Source organism: Aythya fuligula, chromosome 1, assembly GCF_009819795.1.
Source record: "Aythya fuligula isolate bAytFul2 chromosome 1, bAytFul2.pri, whole genome shotgun sequence".
Taxonomy (NCBI): domain Eukaryota; kingdom Metazoa; phylum Chordata; class Aves; order Anseriformes; family Anatidae; genus Aythya; species Aythya fuligula.
Genome location: NC_045559.1, coordinates 110,817,395 through 110,839,529, shown reverse-complemented (window position 1 = coordinate 110,839,529; position 22,135 = coordinate 110,817,395). Strand labels below are relative to the sequence as shown.

The window sequence follows — 22,135 nt, the reverse complement described above, 5'->3', positions numbered from 1 at the left end:
AGACATTCAAATAAGGGGCTGCAGAACCATCTTACTGTTATCTTTGAAAATATGAATGAATTTTAACATAATGTAACTTTTTTTTTTTTTTTTTTTTTTTTTGCCAGTCTTTACACTGCCAGAAAAAGAAAAAAAAAAAAAAGGAATAAAAAAACAGTAACATGGATCCAATTCAGCTGTTAAGGAAGCTTGCTGAAAACTTCTTAATACATGAAGAGCCTCTAACAGCATTTATTCCCATCTGTGCATAGCTGTACACGTACAATAACTTCTCTAAAACATTAAACATTAGAAAGAGGAGTTCCTGGTGGGCTGCATTTGAAATTGCAAATCATTCAGTGTTTTCAAAAGCCACCTTCTCTGCTTTGCCAAATACGATGGCATGATGTTATTCTCTTTCTGTATCTCTGCTTTATGAAACAAACCAGTGAAAGTTTCCGTAACACTTTACTGACCAAAAGTAGAAGAGACTTGGATGGTGCTGCTGAAAGTGACTGAGCACACAGGATGGTCTTTCTATCAAGGGATGAGCCGAGGAGGCAACATGCTTCTGTGTTTTGCAGAGCCTGAAATCTTACTGACTTCTCTTAGAGCTGTAAGTTGCTTGGGCTACAATTTCAGACTGAAATTATCAAAGCATTTGCAAGAGTAAAACGTAAGCATACTAATTTCAGTGAGATCTAACACATCTCTAAATGTAGGCACGTGCTTATTTTAAGTCCCTTCCTAACTCTGGACTGTAATGCTCACTGAAGAGACAGGAGAGACACTCACAGCCTCCAGCGAGCACTGTGTTAGGCCCGTACAGCTTCCAGCCCTGTCTCTGCTGATACTTTTGACAGTTCTGTGCTACATCCACTCATTCACACAGAAGATCTAAACAGATGTGAAACACGAATTCTCACCAAGCATTACGTTACAGACCTACAGATGCAGTAAGTGTGAGCTGGTGCTAGAAGGGAAAGGAAACGGGTGCCTTTACCCTGGTGGGAATCCCAGCACGGGCTGCATTTCGTAGTTCCTCCACACCAGACTTGTTGGAGATGACGAGTACAACTTGAGCACAACTGCCTGGTTCTTTTGCATAATTGATGAGTGCAGCAAGATTTGTGCCTCAAATGCAAAGAGAGCAAATATTTACAAAATAGATGAGCACCTATATCACTGAGAAGTGACTCTTAGCACTATTTAATAAAAATATTTGTGTCAAGGACTGCACAAATGGAAGAGGAGAAAGCAATTTATGCAGTACGAAAGCTCATTTGTTAAGCAGTACAAAACACCTGCTTGACTTTCAGTCAAAGCATAGCCCTACTTTTAGAAGGCTCCATAGAAAAAAAAAAAAAAAAAAACAACAAACAACAAGTCAAGGTAGATGCATTTACATCAGGGCTGAATTCAGCCTCTCCTTTGTATGAGCATTTCTCTGTGTGATGATAAACGAAAGCTCACCTGTTCCAGAGACGAGAACAGCTACTTTAACTTTGTTCCTTCTGGGCTGGTGTTGACTCTCTACAACAGCATTATTCAGCAGGTGCTGGGGGCTGCTGAGCTGCAGAGCTTCAAGAAGATTCTTGACTTTGATGTGAGAACCTCCTCCAGATATGTGAGGAAAACAAAAGTAAAATACTTCAGATCTTACTTTCCCATCTAAATTTATTTGGTATAGCTCATTAGTCATAGGTTTCAATTGACAAAACCTATCAGCAATGAACTTATGCTAACACTGACTGAAGTTAGTGTTAGTCACTTGCAGAAGGAAGACTTACTACCACCAGTGACTGCACACAGCTGTGGCCTATCCTCGGCCTTTATGTGGGATCCATATGAGTTGGGAAGGGGCTGGAAAGGAGGTGCGTTGATTACCATGACTGTGATAAAATATAGTTGACTAAATAATGTTAAAGTCCTTACAGACAGCCATCAGAGGGATTTCCTCAAGCCTCAACCAGGTATCTAGGTAAGGCACCATTCAAGTAATGTCACTCTGAAAACAAGTCATTCACTTCTCATGGTATTTAATAGTGAAATCTAGATGTGAAGGCACCAAGTGGCCTCAAGCCTAGCAAAATGACGGGAGATAGATGTGAACTACCCAAAACTTGCAACAGAACAGTTCCTACAGAGCTGAGCACAACTTGTACCTCCCAGGAGATGCTCAGCGCTTCAAAGAATCACATTTACACAACTCTCCCTCTATCAAGTTAAAAATAAGTAGTGCACACCTAGGTGGAAACGTCTCTGAACGAGGATACAGGTGAATCTTTCAGTCAAAGCATACTATTTAATTTTTGTGTCTTCATTTCCACTAAGACACCTGCTAACAAGGTGTCTTACACCTGCTAACCTGTGTGACAAGGGGCAACAACTTCCCCGATCAGCCAAGCTTCCTCATGTCTCTGTACATCCTTGAGAACATGCTGGGCCAGCTCCTTCTGCACAACCAAGACTGCCCCGATCCCACAATTAAATGTCCAAGCCATCTCCTCCTCAGACAGGTTTCCCTCTTTGTAAAGCCAGCAGAAGATTTCAGGAATCTTCCAACTAAGTGCATCTGAAAAAGAAGATTGAAAATCGGGTATGGTCAGCACAAATGTTTGCTACCCATCTGCTGTTGCACACAGTGGTATATTGTGAGAGCTGATAGACATATATTCCTGATATTTTAAGATCTTTTAGATATTTTAAGCTATTTTAGATATTTTAAGTGCCTGATAAGGACACTGATCCAACTTCCAGTCATGCTTATGGGTGCTGCTTAGGCAGAGGTTTCTTGACACCATTTGTGCAAGAAAAGGGATCTCTAGGCTTTCTGAGAACATGTAGGAAATGACGGCGCATTAAAACATACCCATCCTTGATCAGCCAGATCAAATGACTTACATCTCTTCTGTAAGAGATATAGAAGCCACGGAACAAAACATCTGGCTTTTTTGGGCTATATAAGCAGTTCCTAGTCTTCTGTTTCAAAGAAACAACGACTGGTATAAGCGTGCATACTTTTGTGTGTTAGCAGGCAGACTGGAACAAGGCTGATTATTAGGAAGCATGGATGGGCTTTCACAGTGACCCTACTCATGCAGGCATGTCCTTAGCTTCTCTGTAGAAAGTCTGATGGTATAGACTCACCACTTTGGCTTCACTTTAGAAAACAGTCCCCTCGGATTGTTATCTTGTCCATGGTTCTAGCCACTCATAAGCAAGCTGGGCACCACTTTAGTAAGCTGAGTTTATTTCTCTTCTTTCTAATTTCATTCTAGAGAAGTACAAACTCCTTCCTTCTCCCCTTCCTATCACCTTAATATTTTTGGACTCTCATCAATATGTGTGGTTGTTGTTTTAATTTTGGTTTGGTGCTGTTGTTTTAACTTCCTAATACTCTTCCCAATTTTGGCTTCAATAGAAGAAGTTTTAACTTAGATGTCAAATTCTAATCTGTTGTGAAGAAGTTACTGCCGACCACAAAATTGCAGTGTTTGTCTCTGTCTGTGTACACGCTGTGGAGTAAGTTATGCAAATTAGTTATCTCAACAAGCTTCACTGTTTGGTCAAAATTATTAGTATATAGAGAGATTTTTGCAGAGCACACAATTTTCTCAAATCCCTTTTGTTCTAGAGATAAGCTGCCTTCAAATTCTCCTTAAATTCCCCTCTCCAACAAGAGGGTGGTGCTCATCAGTTGATGCCTACTCGAAATAGGAATGTTTTTGGCCATCTGTTTGGGAAGGTTGACTTTGGGTTGTTCAGCCTCCAGCTTTGTATACACACAACATGTCTGAGGGTCTCTATAACTGAAGCTGAAAAGTCAAATCTATGCTGTATATAAATTTTGTCAACCAGAAACAGTCATCTTTGATATTTACCCAGGACAGCACTGACATGTTCTGGCAGGACTCTGGAGATGCCTTCCAGCAACCCTTCCTCAGCAATAAAGGCAAAAGCCTTCACGTGCCCCGAGCGAAGAACAGGCAGCAAAGACGGACTGTACAGTTTTGCTGGGGTCAACAATACATCTCCTGCAAACAAAAGTGTCAGTTCAATCAGATTGTTAAAAAATATATTAGGCATTTAGTGAGAATGCTTCTCTGAACAGGTTCCCTTCTGATCTTTGTGGCAGACAGCCTTGGGAAATAGCAAACAGCACTGGTCCACTCTTCTAAAACTAGGGAAGCAAGAAATACACCTACCCCAAAGACTGCATAACCCTAATCCATCCTGAAATAAACAACTCGTGGCAGCACCTAGTTATGGAAATGTCTGGACGCAATTCATTTGGAGGTTTGCTTTTGAGAAAGAAGATGTTGTACCTAGAGTCTTGTCACCACAGCTGCCAGGTGCTGGGGAGGAGTAGTGTAAGGAGGACATTAAGAGTATCTTCCTTATGATGCTAAAGCCACGGCCGTGGATCCCAGAAGAGGCCAGTCCAATGAACACATCCTCCTCATCAGCTCTCTGCAGCCCCAAAAGCATCTGTCCTCGCTCCACTGCACCAACCACAAAGCCAGCCAGGTCATACTCTCCAGAAGAATACACGCCAGTCACCTCAGCCATCTCTCTGCCTAAGTGGGGAGAAAAAAGCAGTCAGCTCTACCTGTAAACATGTTTTATTGATAACTTTAAATCTGTGGCGTCTCCTAAAATAGACAATGTATCCAGGACAGTTCTAGAGACATACAGCCTAAGCAGCACATTCAGATGCATTTTAAAAATCCTTCTCAGTTTCTTAGCTCATGGCTTCAACAAAACAAAGCTTTATGGACTTACTGAAAGAAGAAGGCATTCTTGTATTTCATGCTTCTTATCTGATACTTTATGATGGAATATCAGAGAGGGAATGAAAACATGTAGCACTTCAAGAATGTAAGGCATGGGCAATTTTCCTCTCCTTTATACAAGGATAAAAAAGGGAGAGACAGGATCCAAATGCACAAATAGCAAAGATCATCCTTCTGTGCTGACCCATTTTAGAAATGAGAAAGAGTTTGTGCCCAAATGCTTGCCTTTTTATTTTCCCCCAAACAGAAACCAACTGTTTGAAGATCACTTAATTGTTCTGCCTACAAATTCTATTCATGAATAATAATTTTAATGTCAGGACCTTCAAATATCAAAGAAGAAGTGTGTTCATACCTAGGAAAGCACACCCTGCATTTCTGCATGCTTCAGCTATTCCTTCTTTGATCGTATGAGTCACATCGACATCAAGTTTGCCACAGGCAAAATAGGTGAGGAAGAAGAGGGGCTCTGCTCCTTGAGCCAGGATGTCATTGACACACACAGCAACCAGGTCCTGCCCTATGGTGTCATGTCTCTTACACGCTTGTGCAACCTGCAAAACATGGGAGGGAGCAGCAGTGGTGACAACAGAGACGCAGAACTCAGACGTCAGTCAGACAACTAAGCAGATATCTTCTTCTTTACCCTAATAAGAATCACAACAGAAAACACCATGGAAGATACCTTCAAGAAAAATCAAGATCAAGAGAAACCATCTCATTTTCTCAAAGAGAAAAAAAAAATCCCCCCCCCCCTTTTTTTTTTTAAGATTAATTCAAATTCTAACTTCAGCTACCCATAAATTGACATTTGGGGTTGTTTGTTTGCTTGCTTTTTGGAAAGCTATGTCAAATCCAGAATAAGGGGTGTCTGAAAGCAGTTACCAATTCCTGGGACATCCAACTTACAGAACATCCTAGCAATTTCTGAAAAGAAGACCAGGTTGCTTAAACATTATTGTGTGTTTTGCTTCACTTTTGCCTACTAATTTCACTGGGCTACACAGCCAAACTGAAAGAATGTCATTAAGCAGTTTGCTTGTTCTTCTCCAAGCCCACAAGGAATGAGATTCTCCTCTCCCACCCTCCACAAGGAGTCTTTTCATCCCAGCTGTCTCATATCACAGACAACAACAAGGGCCTGGTCTATAGGTAGGTCTTCCAGAAAGGAACATCCTGTTTCCTTCAGGAAGGCTATTATTGGGTTTAAAATAAATAAATTATCAAGTTATTTGCACCCTACGAGTAATGAAACCTAATTCAGACATGATGGCTCCTACAAAGTAGTGCCATTTACACTATTTTAATATAAACAGAAGTTTCTGCACCGCCAGGGATACACCAGAGCAGTTCTACTTGCACCAGCTACTGATGTAGAGGTACTGTTCCAACTCACACAGTGCAATTTAGCTTTGTTAGTTACCACTTCAGGGTCTGAAACAGGACAAAGACTGCATATGTATGGATAAAGTTTCAAGGTAACTACCTTTTACTAACAAAGCTTTATCATTTTAGTTATACCAGTGCAGAAAAGCCCAGCCCTGAAGGACAGGCAATGGCAAAATGCAGATGAATGCTATCACTGGCTTCAAAGTGATAACACAGCAACACCCACGCAAAATTGGAGTTTGATTTACAAGCCTGACTTCTTTCACCCTCTGGTTGACTTAGAGGTGCTGTGGAAACCAGTCAGCTCACATCCTTTGTTGCATTATAACAACTCCTTTTCCCTGATCCAGTAACAATTCGTAGAGGCATTGGACAACTTGTTTTGGACAACTGAGGGTCTCAGAACAGTCTGGGAATGTCTCTCTGCCACGCTTATGGGCAAATACCCAGAAGAGCCAGCAGCAATTGCTTTTTCATGCTCAGAGGTGTTCAGGAATGTATGACTGCAAAAGGCTGCCTGGTTTATGCTCGGCCTCCTGCTGGTGCAGGAAGTCACACCACATCATCTCATTACTAAAGGTATAAACACCTACCTGGAAAAAATAACTTGCTTTAGCTGTGAAAGGCAGCTTCAGACCTCCACTCCTCTGATGGCTGAAAGCTGCCTTCTGATTCCCTATGTAAATATATTCCTGGTTCAACTGACACTGTGTTTTGGTATAATTAGCAGCATTTAGCTACTGGCTTCTCTCTCCCTTTTATGTTTATCTCCTCTATCCTTCTTTTCCTCCAGCACCCTGACAGAGGTAATAATGCTGCCTCTCTGCATACAATTTATTAAGCTCAGCTTGACAGTAATAATTTCAGTGTTTTTCTGTACCAGTTTCTCCCTGAATTGATCTTTATCAATGCCAATGGATCCTTTAATTTATAGCGGAAATTCTGGTTCTTAGTTCTTCAAGTGCATGGCTAAATGTTCTGTTTTATTATCATTTTGTCACAAAATATACAGATTCTCCAGATTCCCAGTGACACATGCCTTGCTCGAGTGATCACCTAAGAAGTCCAGCTGACCACTGCAGTGGACTTGGGATGTACTTAAAAGGCTCAGAAAGGTGTAAATGATACAATTTGCTGTGCTGTTTAAACAGTCTTGGGAGATAACATGAGCTTTGCTGCAGTCAAGTTGCAAGTTACCTGCAGTTTAGATCCAAGGCCTTTAGTTTGAGATACCAAGATGGGATCATCATAACCAGATGCCTTTAAGTCAAAGAAACCAGTAAAGCCTCTTATTTCTGAATGACTGCCTGTGAAATAGAAATATGTAAAGGACCATTTAAAAGTAAATAAAAAGACCCAACATACTCACCAAGAGAATATTGCAAATTACGGTTTCTTGGACAAGACAGCACTGTGTCCACTGACAAAACACGCACAGCTTTGTGAAGCAGGGACCCTGAAATCATATCTTTCATGGTGCTGTAAACAGATAGTTATTATTCTGTGTTTGTGACCTTTGGATTGTGCATTAAAAAAAAGGATAAAAAATACTGAACTTTTAACAGTGCACTTTTTTCTTCATGTGGCTCCTTTTTCGAAGGGAAAAAAAATCAACAAATTTTTTTCCTCAACAGATCACTATTAAGAGTAAAGGACAAATAACAAGTGCAGGGATTGTTAGCCACATCCTAACAGCTGTTTGGATATTGTACTCATGTGTACATCTGGTGGGATAACTTCTGCCCAGTGATGTACAAAACTATTCCATTAATCCAGGAGTTATTCTGTTCACTAGACCACCCTTGAAAAAGTGCACTCATTCCCATGTTAAGCCCACTATCTTTTAATTAAGACATAAGGAGGGATGAGGAAGAAATGAGAGTTTTCTTTCTTCATGGTGAGCCCAGCCCACTTTCTCTAACTCAGTTTCAATGCCAAGAGAAGATTTGTTCAACTTCTGGGATAAAAAATAAAAAAAGTTCTGGTTTCACTACTGAGGAAATTCAAAGATTGTTCCTGATCTTACCTGATCTGGTACCACTTACAATTGATCTTTTTGGCTGATGAAACAAAACATCATTGGTTATGGCTTCCACACATCTCTCTTTGTATATCAGACCCCTGCGGGGAGGAAACGACATGCTAGCAGCAATAGCGACATTTTCCTAGACCATCACTGATCACACAAATGATAACATCAGACAGAGCTTTGGACTGGCATCTATTTCTGCTCATGCCTTTGCTTACATACAGAGACTGTTTGAGAAGCCGTATACCCCGGTGGCCAATGTCCTTCCTGTAAGTGGCACCCTTGAAACGAATGGCTGCTACTCCCCTGTTGGCTTCTCCCAGTGCCTTCATCAGATCCTCCTTAACAGCGGTAATGGAGAGGACTCTGCCGCCACTTGTAACCACTCTGCCATCCTTCAGCGTTGTGCCAGCGTGGAACACCTGCAGCCCTAACTCTTTGGCTTGAAGCAGCCCTGCAAAAGCAAAAGGAACTCTGAGTATTTTTAACCACGTACCATGTTGGTAAAACAGTGAAGATTGAAGTCCTTTCTTCAGTCAAGGGAGAAGAACGATGAAGCTTCCCACTTCACCCTTCCTCTGAGAAACAGCATTACCAGTCATTCCCTTCTGAGCCAGCCAGTAAGGACAGGGATCACACAGGAACAAAAATAAGGGATCCAGGTGCTATGGGAGAACATTCAACTACCTTCTGCCATGGCAAAACTGTGCTGAATATTGTAATTGCTGAGCTTTTCATTAAATGCATGAAATCATCCCACAATACACAATGATTGACTGCTTGGACTCCCTCTTCTCCCTGATATTAAACCATTCATGTTAGTGTTACCTTAGCACTCCCCCAGCCATTCTGCTGTGCCTACTCCACATAATTCCCTACCATACTTGGAATCTACTCTACAATCACTTGCAGGTGGCTGTCTGAGGGCTAAAACAAATGATTTATTTTGTTCTTTTAATGTGTTTCCATGCATTTTCCTCTCAAAGGGAAGCAAATTCCTTAGGGATTTTTGAGAGGATCATATTTTAAGAAGATAAGGGAAGAGGAGGAACTGCTGCCATCCCCTGGAAAAAGCAAAACAAAACACAGTTTTCCCCTTGCTATCAGCTAGATAGATTTTATAAATGAGTAAAAGGAACCATTTCACTTGCTGGAGGTACAGGGTGTTGCATCACCACAGCACTGCCCTGACAAGGTCAAAGCTGAGCCCCAGCTGGCCTTGCCGCAATGGAAACCTAACTCCTTCTCGTCGTGTCTTAAGGAATACTCCAGAATAAAGTGTTTGTTAGTTAAGCCATTAAAATGTGGGATTCAATGTGAAAAACAGAAAGGTGTGAATAAAGCCCCCACAACTCCAGGGCTTGGAGTACGATAATAAAATAATGGATTAAATTTCCTTGCTTTGACCATCTTTTTTTTTTTTTTTTTTTTTTGTGATCAACAAGCAGGGTGGTCACACTATCTCACATGGATGTACCATGGTTGTCCCAGGAAGATTTAACACCCTATCACCTTTTTATCTCAGCAGCCAGCTACAGACTGCGCTTTACAGAATGATGCCGTTTTAAACATTGAGGCCCTGTGCTACTTTGGACAGGAAGCATTTCAGCTAAACAATCTTACTGAAGAGTTATTTCTTCCACAAGGACAAGGAGTGATTGATGAAGGCAGATTCTGCAGAGTGTGAGGGGTGGGATGAAGGAAAGCAGTTCAGCTCTCTGGGAGAAGAAGTAAATGCAAGCTTTCTGAAGTGCTAGGCTGAAAGTAAATAGTGAACAAGCTTCTCAAGTTACCTGTTACTTCCATGCCTTTGTCATAGTCTCCTGGGTATCCTGGACTTGCCATGACCACACACACAGCTGTACTGTTTTCTGACCAGGCTGGCATGAAGCTGCAGAGTTTGCCATCAATTGTTGCTTGAATCACTTCATACAAATCATTTTTAAGCAGTGGAAGGATTACCTGCATAAAAATTTTCATGGTGATGGAAGTTCATTCTTATTTTGCTGGCTTACTGAGAATCACCTTAGGGAAAATTCAATTAACAGAATAAAACCTGTAGCTGCCAAACTGAAAATACTGGATTTCCCTATATCTCTAGATTTGGAACCCATTGGTGAGCACTAATTTGTAACATCTCTTTGCAACAGGCAGAAATTTGTAACATGATGTGAGATGATGGCACATGAATTTAGGCCCCTCCCAGTATGCTTCTACCCAGAAAAATAAAATTGAAGGAACAGCTCTTTAACTTAAATTCTTTAACTAGTAATTCACAGAAGCTGCCTAGATAAAATTTTAAATTACTTCATACATCACCTAAGACATTCTCTTTCTGATCTGCATGTTGAGGGAAGGAAGACATAAATCCAAATATTTTATGCATATTTCCCGAGAGGTAAGATATAACAGCCAGAGGCAAAAGAATGAAGCATATGTAAGCTTCCAGTATCTGTCACTCACCTGGCACTGAGGGTCACCAAACTGACATTTAAAGTTTAAAATTTTCACACCATCTTTGGTAAGCATTAACCCCGTCTGCAGCACACCTGCTCAGAAAAAAACACAATCAGGAAAATGAATTTAAATATTCATTTTTCAAGAATTCTTTGAAATGCAACATACTGTTTATTTCTGCTAACTGTAAGAAATTAGGAGCAGGGATTCAGCAAGCAGTTTGACACAAGTCATAATAAATCCACAGTAAGCAGCAAAGTGGCTAGCAGCAATGTGATGAATATTGCATCACATTTTAGACTGAATACAATGGAAAGCAACCTCTCTGCATCAGAAAGGCAAGTTCTGCCTTCTGCTGCAGCCCTCTAATTGCAGGCATTCAGAGATCAGATGGAACTGACAGGATGAAAAAAAAAGCAAACAGTTCCCATAAAAGACCATTATGTAGACCTTGCAATTTTCTTACCGTTGAGTGCGTTACTGTAATGCATAAATATAGATATGTAACTCTGTGTTCAGGCAAAAATGCCAAACCAAAATTCATAACCACTGCTAATAAACAAAAACAAATTAATATTTACTGAAGTTGATACTCTGTGATTTCTATTGCAACATGCACATGAACATGATGATCTAAAGTGGGCCTTCCATTGTCTAACTGGAAAACCAATCTCTAGAGAATAACAAGTGTTAAACATTAAACCCCACAAAGCATCAGGTCCTCCACCATCATCCTGAAAATGCTTGACACCCACTCATTTCTTACTGCCGCACTGTAAAATCGTACTGAGCATTATAAAAATGTTAGCAAATAGCAGAAAATACATTGCGTCTCTCAAGACTGGGACACAACTCTTCGCACATGTGTTGATAGTCTTCCCTACCAATAAATTGTTGTCATAAAGCGACAGCTGTGAGCATCTCCTTCCTTTTCTCAAAACATGCTTAAGACAAAGATAACTCACATTGCTGTATCCAGAAGTGAACAGTATGACTGAACTTAAGTACATCTAATACCTCAACCTACAAAGAATCTGGTTGCAACTGTTTTAAAAACTGTTCTAATTTAATAAAAATACAGTATGTTTTATAGCTCAGTATTACTCAGATTGAGTGATTTCTAGCTAATGAGATTAATTTATTTTTAAAAGTAACAGTCATAGCAATCAAATGCAAGGGCCCACATAGTTTGCAAGCTTCCCACATTCTGACTGATGTTTTTGTTTTATAGCTAATAAGAAATATGTCTGTTAGTCTGCACTGAACAACAAAAAAAAAAAAAGCAGGCATGAGAAATCTCCTGAAATGTCATCTGAAGAAAAGAAGAAAGTTCTTCTCTCCAAAGGACAAGCTACAAAACAAATCAGTGAGGCTTAATACTGCGTGAAAAATGAACTTTTTTGTTTGTTTGTTTTTGACAAAATTGTTTGGGAATCCAAAAGCAATTGCCAGTAATGAAACTAATCTTGATTTTCAGTTGAATGCTTACTCACCTACGTATGCTGCTCCTTCTTGCCTCATACTATCAACAACATGTTGAAGGATAGCATCGTTGATTTTCTCTAGAAGAACTTCTGGAACCTGATGATCAACATCAAACTGATTGAGACAGTGATGACACTTGCTGGACTAGCTCCTAGGACTTGGAAGGGCTGGGGTAAGTGAATGCCTCAGCTATGTTTCCCACAGTCCCACCCTCATCCAGTATGCTCCTTCCATTAGGGTGTTGCTGCCTGAAGGACAGATACACTGATGCTCTGTCTCCTGGATTTTTTGTTTCTTTCTTTAAAGGGACAAGTTTAAGAAGGTTTGAGACACTGAAAACCTGGGCTGTATGCAGTAAGATTGTTTCTGTACTTCCAGAAAAACACACTAATAGTACACTCGAGCAGCATATATACAACAATGTAGTCAGCTTTAAGAATTAACAAAAATAAACCCATGGTTATGTTCAAGACAAAGACTCCAGGCAAGCAGGAAATTTTGCAGGGACATTTCAAGTGATGCTAATTGGAGCAGAGAAACACAAATTTTATAAGCAATGGAAAAGGTAAATGACAAATTTAGAAAGAAGGAAAAGGTAAACACCAAGTTTAGAGAGAAGGAAAAAATAAACACCAAGTTTAGGAATAATAGGAAAAGGTAAAAAAGAGTATTCCTCAGAACACTAGCTCACGAAATCCTAAAGAGCAGCTACTAAAGGTTGAGCCCTGTGTTACTCCTACACAAGCACAGCAACAATCAATTCCAGAAGAAATTCATCATATGCAACAGAAACAAAATTGGGCTCTAAAGGTGTATTAACCACAGGTGTGTGATCAGCCTTACTGCAGGCTGAGGAGGACGGCTATACCTGAGGAACCGGGCAGTAGGCTCCCATCCCTCCAGTGTTTGGGCCTTGGTCGCCATCCAATAATCGTTTGTGGGCCTGGGCTGGAGGCATTGAGGCAACAGTGACACCATCCGTGAAGCACAGGCACTGTTAAGAGAGGCACAGGACACAGCAAACAGTGACAACATCCTGTCCTAAGGGAAGTTAACACTACTGGTCACAGAGATAAATTTGGGAATCTGCCAGGAATAGGTAGGAATCAAAGCTAAAAAGCAATGGGATCCATTTATTCTGCTCCAAGCTTACTAAGCTCTCTTATTTTCAAATGATCAGGAGAAATGATGGCCTTCATAAAAATTCCTTTCTGATGAACTAGATCTCGACCTATCAGGCAAGACTTAGACATATGCCTGCCTTAAGACACATAAATAGCCGTCCTCGGCTTGACAGAATTACTCCTATTTTGAGTATGTTTGAAGTTAAACATCTGTGCTTGCAAATCTGGGGCCTGAATGTGTGTGAGGCATTCTCAGTGCAGAACACGAAGAATTTGTTTTCAGTTTTCGCCTGGCACATAATATACATGCTTAGGTTTTCTCCTGACGCTGAGAAATAACCCACAGTAAGAAAAGTGATAAAGTCGACACTAAGTATTAGCACAAAATTAATAATGTAACAAGAATGGCCAAGACAAAGTCCATACAAACCTGTTTTAGGTCACCTTAGGAAAAAAAGATCAATTTCCACCTAAAAAGATTGCCGCAGTTGCAGGTTTATGGCTAATGTAAAAGAAAATTCCACTGACAGATTAGAATGATGTAAAATTACTTACCTTCCATAATTATTTATGGTAGTGTCAAATAAAACAAACAAGCCTACAAAACTATTTGAAACAGTATGTTTTTGTGTTTATGCATAAAGCACAGCAATAAGGACAAGGAATAAAAGCACATAACCACACCACTGATCACATACAGAAAGTTCTTCCCCTTGAAGAAGTTCTTCAATGACAACCACCTCTCCAAACATCCTGTCCTGCACAAAAACAAACAAAGAAAAAGTTGTCAGTCAGTAAACACAGCATCTACTGGCTACATCATCTATTTTCTGTTAACAGAAAAGACAATGGATATGAAAAATGCCAGCTTGGTTGAATTCTTGTATGCTGAGAAAAGCTAACAGAATCTCATTTGGAGGTAATTAAGAGACATTTAAATGCACCTTTTATCAGGCCCCAGGAGCCAAAGGAAAGCGGAAAACTTGGAGGGGCAGGAAGGTGGGACATAGTGTGGGAACGAGAGTCCAGTCACAAGCTCCCCAGAGTCCTGCTCAGTCCCCCCTGTCTGAGGGCAAACATGAGAAACTCCTCAGTACCCATAAGGGTGAGGAACAGGGGGAAAAATCCCACAGTGATCAAATCTCACAGACATGCAGACTGAAAGCTTGCAGCCAACCCTAATTTCCAACCCTAATGCAGAAGCTGGATGGATTCAACCTGGGAGGTTCACCCTGTTCTTAGTCAACTAGGTGAATGATATTCCCACTGTTTAAGTAAAGATTTCTCCACCTGCATAATATCTTGGACAGCTCTGCAGGCTTCCTCCTTGCTGGCTGCAATAGTCACTTCTTTTCTAGCCGCAGGGCCCCTCGCCCGTACAACTCGTGCAGGAAAGTCTGTGCTTTAAATAAAAGAAAAAGATTCAGTCATCCCTACTGCATCCAGTGAAAGGCACATTTTTAAGCTCAATTTTCCCTACGTCCTTCCATTTTTCTAAATGGAATTTAGAGGAATTGAGGAATAATGCATCAGAAAAGCACATTTCCTGCTAGTCCATCCTGTCACGGATGTGAATGGGCTCTTATATCCCTCAGCACAGGCCTGAGGACTGGAAATCCATGTGTTCTGTTGGTTCTGACACCAACTCAGCGTATACACTTGAACAAGTCACTTAACTTTAACACCTTGCAGTTTCTTCCTCTTTTCCCTAAATTGGGTTACTATTTTATTCCTGTCATAGGGCTGGAAAGATGAACTCACTGATGGTTTATAGGCTCACAAGACCACATTATAGTACATAAATCTACAAACCACTATGGAAGTTCCGATTAGGGTTGTAAGGTTAAGGCTAAGCTAGGTCTTGCACATAAAGGATACATTAAGCCCTAGTGGATTAACGCTGTATCCACAGAATTGATTTGCTTACTCTTAGAATAAATCTGGAGGAAAGGATAAAAATAAAAAGAAAAAAAAGAAAAAGTATAACATATTTTAACTACACTTTATCTCTTCACCTCTCTCCAGGTTGTGGACAGTGAAATGACACTTCTGAAGAGCTGATTCATCACACTAGTCTATTTTCTGAAACATCTCATTCCTCTTTTCCACATTGTGATTTATATTTGGATAAATCACAAACCCAGATTTTTACAAGCAGCCAACGTAGGTTCACACAGAGCTCCTTTATTCCACAGCTCAATATGCTACCTGATATACAGTTTTTGTTTTTAAAGTCTTAGGCATACTTATAAACATACAAGTTGTTGTTCTGTTTTTCTGCATGGCCATAATACAGACAATGCTGTTACAGCATTGAACAAAGTCAGTAAAAAGTATTTTTTTGTTTTGTTTTTGTTTTGTTTTTAATATATCACATGTAATATACAACAGCAAAGACAAGGAGTTTGTGAAACCAACACACAGACCAACGTGGGCCTCTGTAGCTGAACACAGCAGCTGCTGTGACACTGGACCTAAACAGCCACAGTGTGAACTTATTCTCCCACAGGATGCCCCATGACTTCAGAGGCATTACTGCTCAAAGCGCTCGCAGAGATAACCAGTTGCATTTCCCTTACATGTAGAGAGAGATGTTGTGTGTCCCTGAAGAAATAGGAATATTGTCTTTAAGTTAGGAGTATTTGGCCAGCCCCTCCCAAATCACTGTATAGAGATGTAGCTGTTTTCTGTCTGTGTAGAAATGATTCCTGCCCTTACACAAAAATAGATTTAAATCATTTTCTCTGCCACATTCCTTTGTTTTAAATGGCTAAAGAGCATCCTGAAGAAGCCGATTAAAAGGAAGAAGACCTGTGATCTGTGAAGAGAAAAATCAACCTCTTAAAGTATCCTGCACCTTTGTCATCTGTCTTTTATCACAAAACTGATTCAAAAGTATTCAGTAGCTACTTGAAAAGCTTGACAGTTGAAAAGAAAACACTAACTCACTAGTTCTAGGTAACTATCATGGGTGAAGGCTAAGTGCATAGATAACTTGACAAAGGAGTTTCCAGTATCCAAATATTTACCTAATAATAAACCTACAAGCTTCCTGGGGATTGGTAAAGGCTTTCCACCTTGCTGTTGGGATCCCATGTCGATCCAGAAAGGCTTTGGCAAAGCTGGTGTTGGATGCTAGCTGGGCTGCTTTTGCAGATGGTCCAAAACACCTAACTCCAGCTGCTCGCAAGTCATCGACAATCCCTAATTATCAAAAATAGCAAAAGAAGAAGAATAGCAAGTTGTGTCTTTGGAAACATCATTCTGACAAAATGAACGCTACATAGACATTGCAGGAGTCTGTTAACACATTTCAATGTCTCAAACAGCAAATTAATCCTTAAAATAAGGTTCCGAATATCCAATGATCGTCTTCATTGTTTAGTTGACTAACTTTAGTTTAGCTAAAGACCTGTAAAGAGGTCTTTAGCTCTTTTTATTAATAAGCCCAGTCACAGTTACCAACCCATGGCTACAGTTAGGACTGTTTGGTACTTCTGTTCACTATTTTAGACATGGAGATCTTACTGTACTACATTATAATAAATGTCAGTGATGGTTTGGGCACTGTCGCATACAGCAGCAATGTTAGGACCATTGCAAGAAAACTCTTTATATAGCCAAAAGCAGAGGAAGACGAGAATACTTGTAACCATCACTGATTTGTGATCCTGCATGATTTCCCCTGCTGATTTCTAACATATAAAAAGCAGCATACAGCTATCCAGCAAAATATTGTCAGCTGCCTTTAACCTACATCTACAAGATACTCCAAAATTGCTTCCACTTCAGTTCAATGAAGTCAGTCTGTGTATTATGATCCTAAGGAGATCATTTTAAAGCAAGGTGCAAGGAGCTGATTTTTATTGCCAAGATAATTTATTCCAGCTTACCAGCTGCCAAAAGAGCTTCTTGTCCAACTAACACAAGTCCAATATTATGATCTTTGCAGAACTGGGTAACAATAGTGTGATTGCTCACTAATACAGCTGAAAAGGAAAAGGATGTATAATTAAGCTATCCATACAAAGACTAAATAAGAGATGGAAAGTGAGAGTATCAATGTTCCATCTCCCTTAGAGGTATGATTAAAATACTAAAAGAGACCACAGGCCATGAATGGCAAAGTAAAACAAATCATATAATAATAATAGAGTCCAGAATGAAAAGTGAACATTTCCAATTTGCACTGTTGTTTTTAATATACATTCGCTAACTTATTAACTGCATTCAGTATAAACTTTGAAAAGTTGCTTATCATAACAGACTAAAATATTTAAAAAATAAAACCTTCACTGCATAAGGAAACTCAGCCTTAAGATCTGAGCAAAGATCTAATAAATGCCAGTGAACAATAGAACTAAATTTAGCCAAGCAGCCTAGGCAGACACCAAAGCAGTTCCTATCCAGCAGGTAGCATCTCTGAGACTTCTGTTCCACTGCTAAGTTTGAATTAAATTGGTCGATGAATTCAATCATAATAGTAGGAGGAAAGAGATGAGGTACAGAAATACACAGGCTCGCACAAGCCTTGCTATTTTAAGAAGCTAGGCTAAAAATAGACACAAAGTGATGCTTCATTAGGCAGTTCTAGTATCCAGAAACAAAACAAAACAAAACAAACAAAAAAAGGTGCCTTAAATAATTTGTAGTACCAGTAAAGGAAAAGAATAACTGTTATCTTCTATTGATTGAATATAAACGCGGTCAGTTTTGTTTCAATTTCCACACCTGTACTACTGACTGCGTGGCACAGTATTTGATTTTTCCCTCCCTTTTTACCTGAATTGGAAATTTTTCCATTGTCAGCTGTTCCTGCATTTCCTGGAGCAACAAACACTTGTTTTACATGTGGGGACTGGGCCAGCTTCCAGGCCAGCGCATGCTCTCTCCCTCCACTGCCGATGACAAGCACCCGATCAGCCATGAGCCTGCGCAAACCCAAAGTCATCAGGTATAGAGTTACCTACTTATTTCACAAACCCATATAAAAATAAGCAAAAAATATATTAAAAAAATGGTAAGCAATCCACTTTCTATCAGAAAGGTATCTATAAGACATCAGAACACAGTGACCGCACCAGTAGCGTCACTGGATGGCTGCAGCATTCATATTTTGGTTTAAATACTGACCACAGTGAAATCATTGAGAATTCTTCCGCTTGTTTCAGCATAGTCAACATTTCCTCTCTTAAGTAGTCAGGCTGAAATAATCTTGTCATGACCTGGTCTCATCATGTCCTTCACACGACCAGACAGGACAGAACAGAAAGCTTCATACACATGCTCTAGGTAACTTACCAGATATTTCAAACGCAACACCCTGGTCAATCCAGGAACTTTCATGAGTGTAGTAAACATGTTCAGTAATAAACAGCAAAGACAGTTTTCAGAACAGATTTTATACTTTGACAATTGCTAAGAGGGTAACTTGAGCAGAACAGCATGCCCAATAAAAGAACAACTGCTAATTTCACTACCACACTGACATTTAAATCAGTTCCTCTGTAATATTTCTAGGCAAATTAGTTTTGATTTATTTCAGAAATATTATCATACCCACCACAGTTCACATCTGCAAACTTAATTTTTCTGCATGTGCTGAGTGTAGACAAATGTCAGAAAGAAAAACAATCTCAGCACCTGACCTTTAGGGAAGATGCTATTGGCATAAACCAGTCCTTACCCAGGAAATTGATAATAAATTGAAGTCACCATAAAACAACAGCTTTGCAGGCAATGTCATCAGTCTTTTCCCAGGAAATCATGACCATTGGTTTGAGTTCATTAAATAGCTTCCAAAGGCAAACAGAAGCTGTGTGCCACTGAGGTATAATATTTCAGAAAAGATGTTCACCGAACTGTGTGCAATACATCAACAACCATGTTCCTAGTTCCCGAGACAGTATTAAGATGCCCTAACCTAACATCAACAAAATGAAAATTAACTTTAGATATTTTCATAGTTATTAAATTGTCCAAGTACAATATAAGTTCTTCAGGTACCCTGTCCCAGGGAATTATCGACTGCTGGGGATTATCTAAGAGACTGTTAATCTTGTTTTTGGCAGAAAATCTAAGTTTTAGGTATTGCATTCTATGCATGTAAACACAGAGCATATCCTTAATACTCTATCAATTACCAGACCCACGTCCTTGCAACAGACTTTTCTTTTTTTTTCCCCTTAATACTGGGTAACTGCGCAATATGTCAGCCTTTGTCTGTTGTTACTGCTTGACAAATAATTCTGGAGTCACAAGGAAGGTGCCGTGAGCTTAAAAGAAAAGGGTTACAACCTCTGTATCTATAACAAAGACATCAACATGATCTCTACAAAGTATCACTGGACATTATGGTTATTAGTAAAAAGCAAAGTGTCTTTAAAAGCAAAACTATTTTTCTTTACATATAATTTCACAATTCACCAAAGTTTTATTCGGCAGAATAAACTCAAATTCCTAACTAGAAACACAGTGAAACCAAGCAGTGCCTCTTATCCTGTGGGAAAAATGTACATTTCCATTTCACATCATAGTGAAGACATGAAAAATGTTTTTTTGCAAAACAACTTGAATGCATGCTGGATGAAAAGAAAGCCGGTAAGCCAGACAGTCCTAGAAGAAAGGTTGTGGAGAGGGATGTCTCACTTGAATCATCTACCCTTACCGTGTCAGACCCTGCAGTTTGTTCACACAAAAGGCTGAGGAGTCCTCCAGATGGATTTGAGTTCTTCCTTCTGCTCCTGCTTCAGGTCCAAATGACTTTTGACTCCTAAAGCCAGGGAGAGGCTGAAAGAAGCAGACAGACCTGCATGCTGCCCCGTCCCCCCTTATGCTGTCTGACAGTAGCCTGGCTGAATCGCCTTAATGCCACCTGCTCTTCGAAACAGACCTCCCCAAAGACTTCAGCAGTGTGGACTATTCTCCTCTCTTTCCATTTTTCTTTAGCTAATGACAAAAACAACTCCTCCCCACCAATCAGTCCTACAATGTTAATAGCATTCAACCCTTAAAAAAATGGTTACAACATGATATCAAAAAGCTGAGATCATTGCTCAGTTCCCATGTTGTTAATAGCAATACTACGTCCTCTAAGAAGTGATAAAATCTCAAAGACAACTTGTAAAAATAAAACATAGCTTTCATTGTCTACAGTTAAACAGAAATATTGCAGTTAAAAGCAGTGCACAACTCCCACAGATCTATTCTCTACAATAACATATATCATCAGATTTATATGTAAAGGTTATTTTAATATTTATCACATACTTAAATTGTTTCCCCCTTAATTACTACCCATTTTACCTTCAGAAGAAATTTAATAGAAGCATCATCAAAGGTAATATTTTATTCTCTACCAATTTCTATGCCATTCTCTTCAACATCCTAATCCTTTCACAGTAGTATCTGAAGTCATTCAGTTAACACTTGACAAGCTTGCAATGCCACCACTCATTACTGAAAACAAAATCAAAGTATGCCAACATAACACTAACCAGTATCTTTGTGGCTTCAAGTCAGGTAAAGAGAAATAAAAAATGCATCAACAGAGAAACAAGCCATTTCTTTCACACCCCTAGACCAAATTTAAAAGCAAATCCACAACATTTATTTAAAAATTCCATGCAATTTATGACTTGTGTACTGTTGGACAGATGCTGTACTTGAGCCTTCTGGTTTGTGGAGAGATGCATGCTACAGAAATCTTAAGCATCACGTAGCAAGTATTTGTAGACTTCCTTCCTCAGGTTTGCAGACTGTTTTACATGTTCTGTCTGTGACTAAACAGCAAGATGCCACAACTAGAGTCTTATTTCTTGTAAGATGAAAGAGGGATAAAATGTATTTCTCATTTGCAAGTTTTCGAAATTTGTTTTTATAAGACAGGATGTATGATGTGTTAAGTCAGAAACAGAATTCTTGCAGCCCTGAAACACCTCTCTCAAGAAAATTATCTAAACTTGTACTTGTTCCAGCTGGTCAATTTTCTTAGGTGGTGAACTGGATATGCAGCTGAGAAAGAAAACACACATGGAAACTTCTAATTTCAAAATCTGACTTTTACAGAAAGCAAATTTGAAATAAAAAATGTAGAAAACTGATTTCTAACGAAAATAAAAGATAACCTCTCTGAAATAATGTGTTTCAGTGTTATTTATTCACCAAGATGGCATAGTGGCAAAGCTGTAAGAGGAAAAACAGAATATAATGCTGGAAGCTGTAAAATTAAGCAGACCACTCAATACTTTATTCTCTTCAAGCGTCAGTGACACCCCTTCACTGGCTGGATATGCGGTGTGCTCAACCATGTCCCATCAAGCACCACTAATTAAACACACAAGTTTATTTAATTTTATATATATATATATATATATATTGTTTTAGTAATAGATGCTAGTGCTCAGAAAGAGGAAATAAAATTTGCCTTCTGCCTACTGGACCTTTACTACGTGCACCTGGATCCTCCCTTCCAGCCTATGGACCTCCATGGTTGTAGGACCTGGGGTTTTGCTAGTTGAAGCCCCACTAGCTGCCAAGTAAGAGGTAGCAACAAACCCACCAGACACCACAGCCCCTCCAGCCTCGCAGCTGGCCGCACACAGTCTTTTCGGGCTGTGAACAGCCCAAATACCAAACTGCGTTACAGGATGGAGTGTGCGCACTGTGGAAAACCACTCATTTACCAGGGGGGAAGGCTGTTTCACAAGCCTGGGAGAGAAAGCCTCGACAGAGACACTCTCTATAAAATTATAGGGATTCACTCAGGAGAACTAAGGCTGAAAAGGGGCTGAGACCTACAGGCGTTTGTGTAACACAACCCCCACAAAAACCAAATCGGCAGCTCGGGGCGCGCGGCCGCCATTTTGTGGCTCTCG

At 39.8% G+C, this 22,135-nt stretch overlaps 1 protein-coding gene across 1 annotated transcript; it reads right to left on the bottom strand.

Moving 5' to 3' along the window:
• Positions 1-7,402: 7,402 nt before the first annotated feature.
• Positions 7,403-19,981, bottom strand: LOC116494596 (trifunctional purine biosynthetic protein adenosine-3-like). The gene is made up of 13 exons (XM_032196546.1): positions 19,927-19,981; positions 18,042-18,190; positions 17,153-17,248; positions 16,289-16,463; positions 14,550-14,661; positions 13,958-14,017; positions 13,004-13,129; positions 12,144-12,231; positions 10,657-10,742; positions 9,987-10,155; positions 8,416-8,647; positions 8,210-8,285; positions 7,403-7,471 (listed from the first exon to the last, which is right to left on the bottom strand). Exons 2-13 carry the CDS (start codon positions 18,184-18,186, stop codon positions 7,454-7,456), a joined length of 1,383 nt encoding a protein of 460 aa, XP_032052437.1. The 5' UTR covers positions 18,187-18,190; positions 19,927-19,981; the 3' UTR covers positions 7,403-7,453.
• Positions 19,982-22,135: the final 2,154 nt, after the last annotated feature.

Bases quoted from the DNA above. Each gene is read 5' to 3' on its own strand.
- LOC116494596 (XM_032196546.1), bottom strand. From the start codon at position 18,186: ATGGCTGATCGGGTGCTTGTCATCGGCAGTGGAGGGAGAGAGCATGCG. The intron at 14,662-16,288 runs GTAAATATTTGG...TTTTATTTAAAG, and splicing joins GCTTGTAGGTTTATTATTAG to CACAGACTTTCCTGCACGAG. The intron at 14,018-14,549 runs GTGGAGAAATCT...GTTTTTGTGCAG, and splicing joins CTGTCCAAGATATTATGCAG to GACAGGATGTTTGGAGAGGT.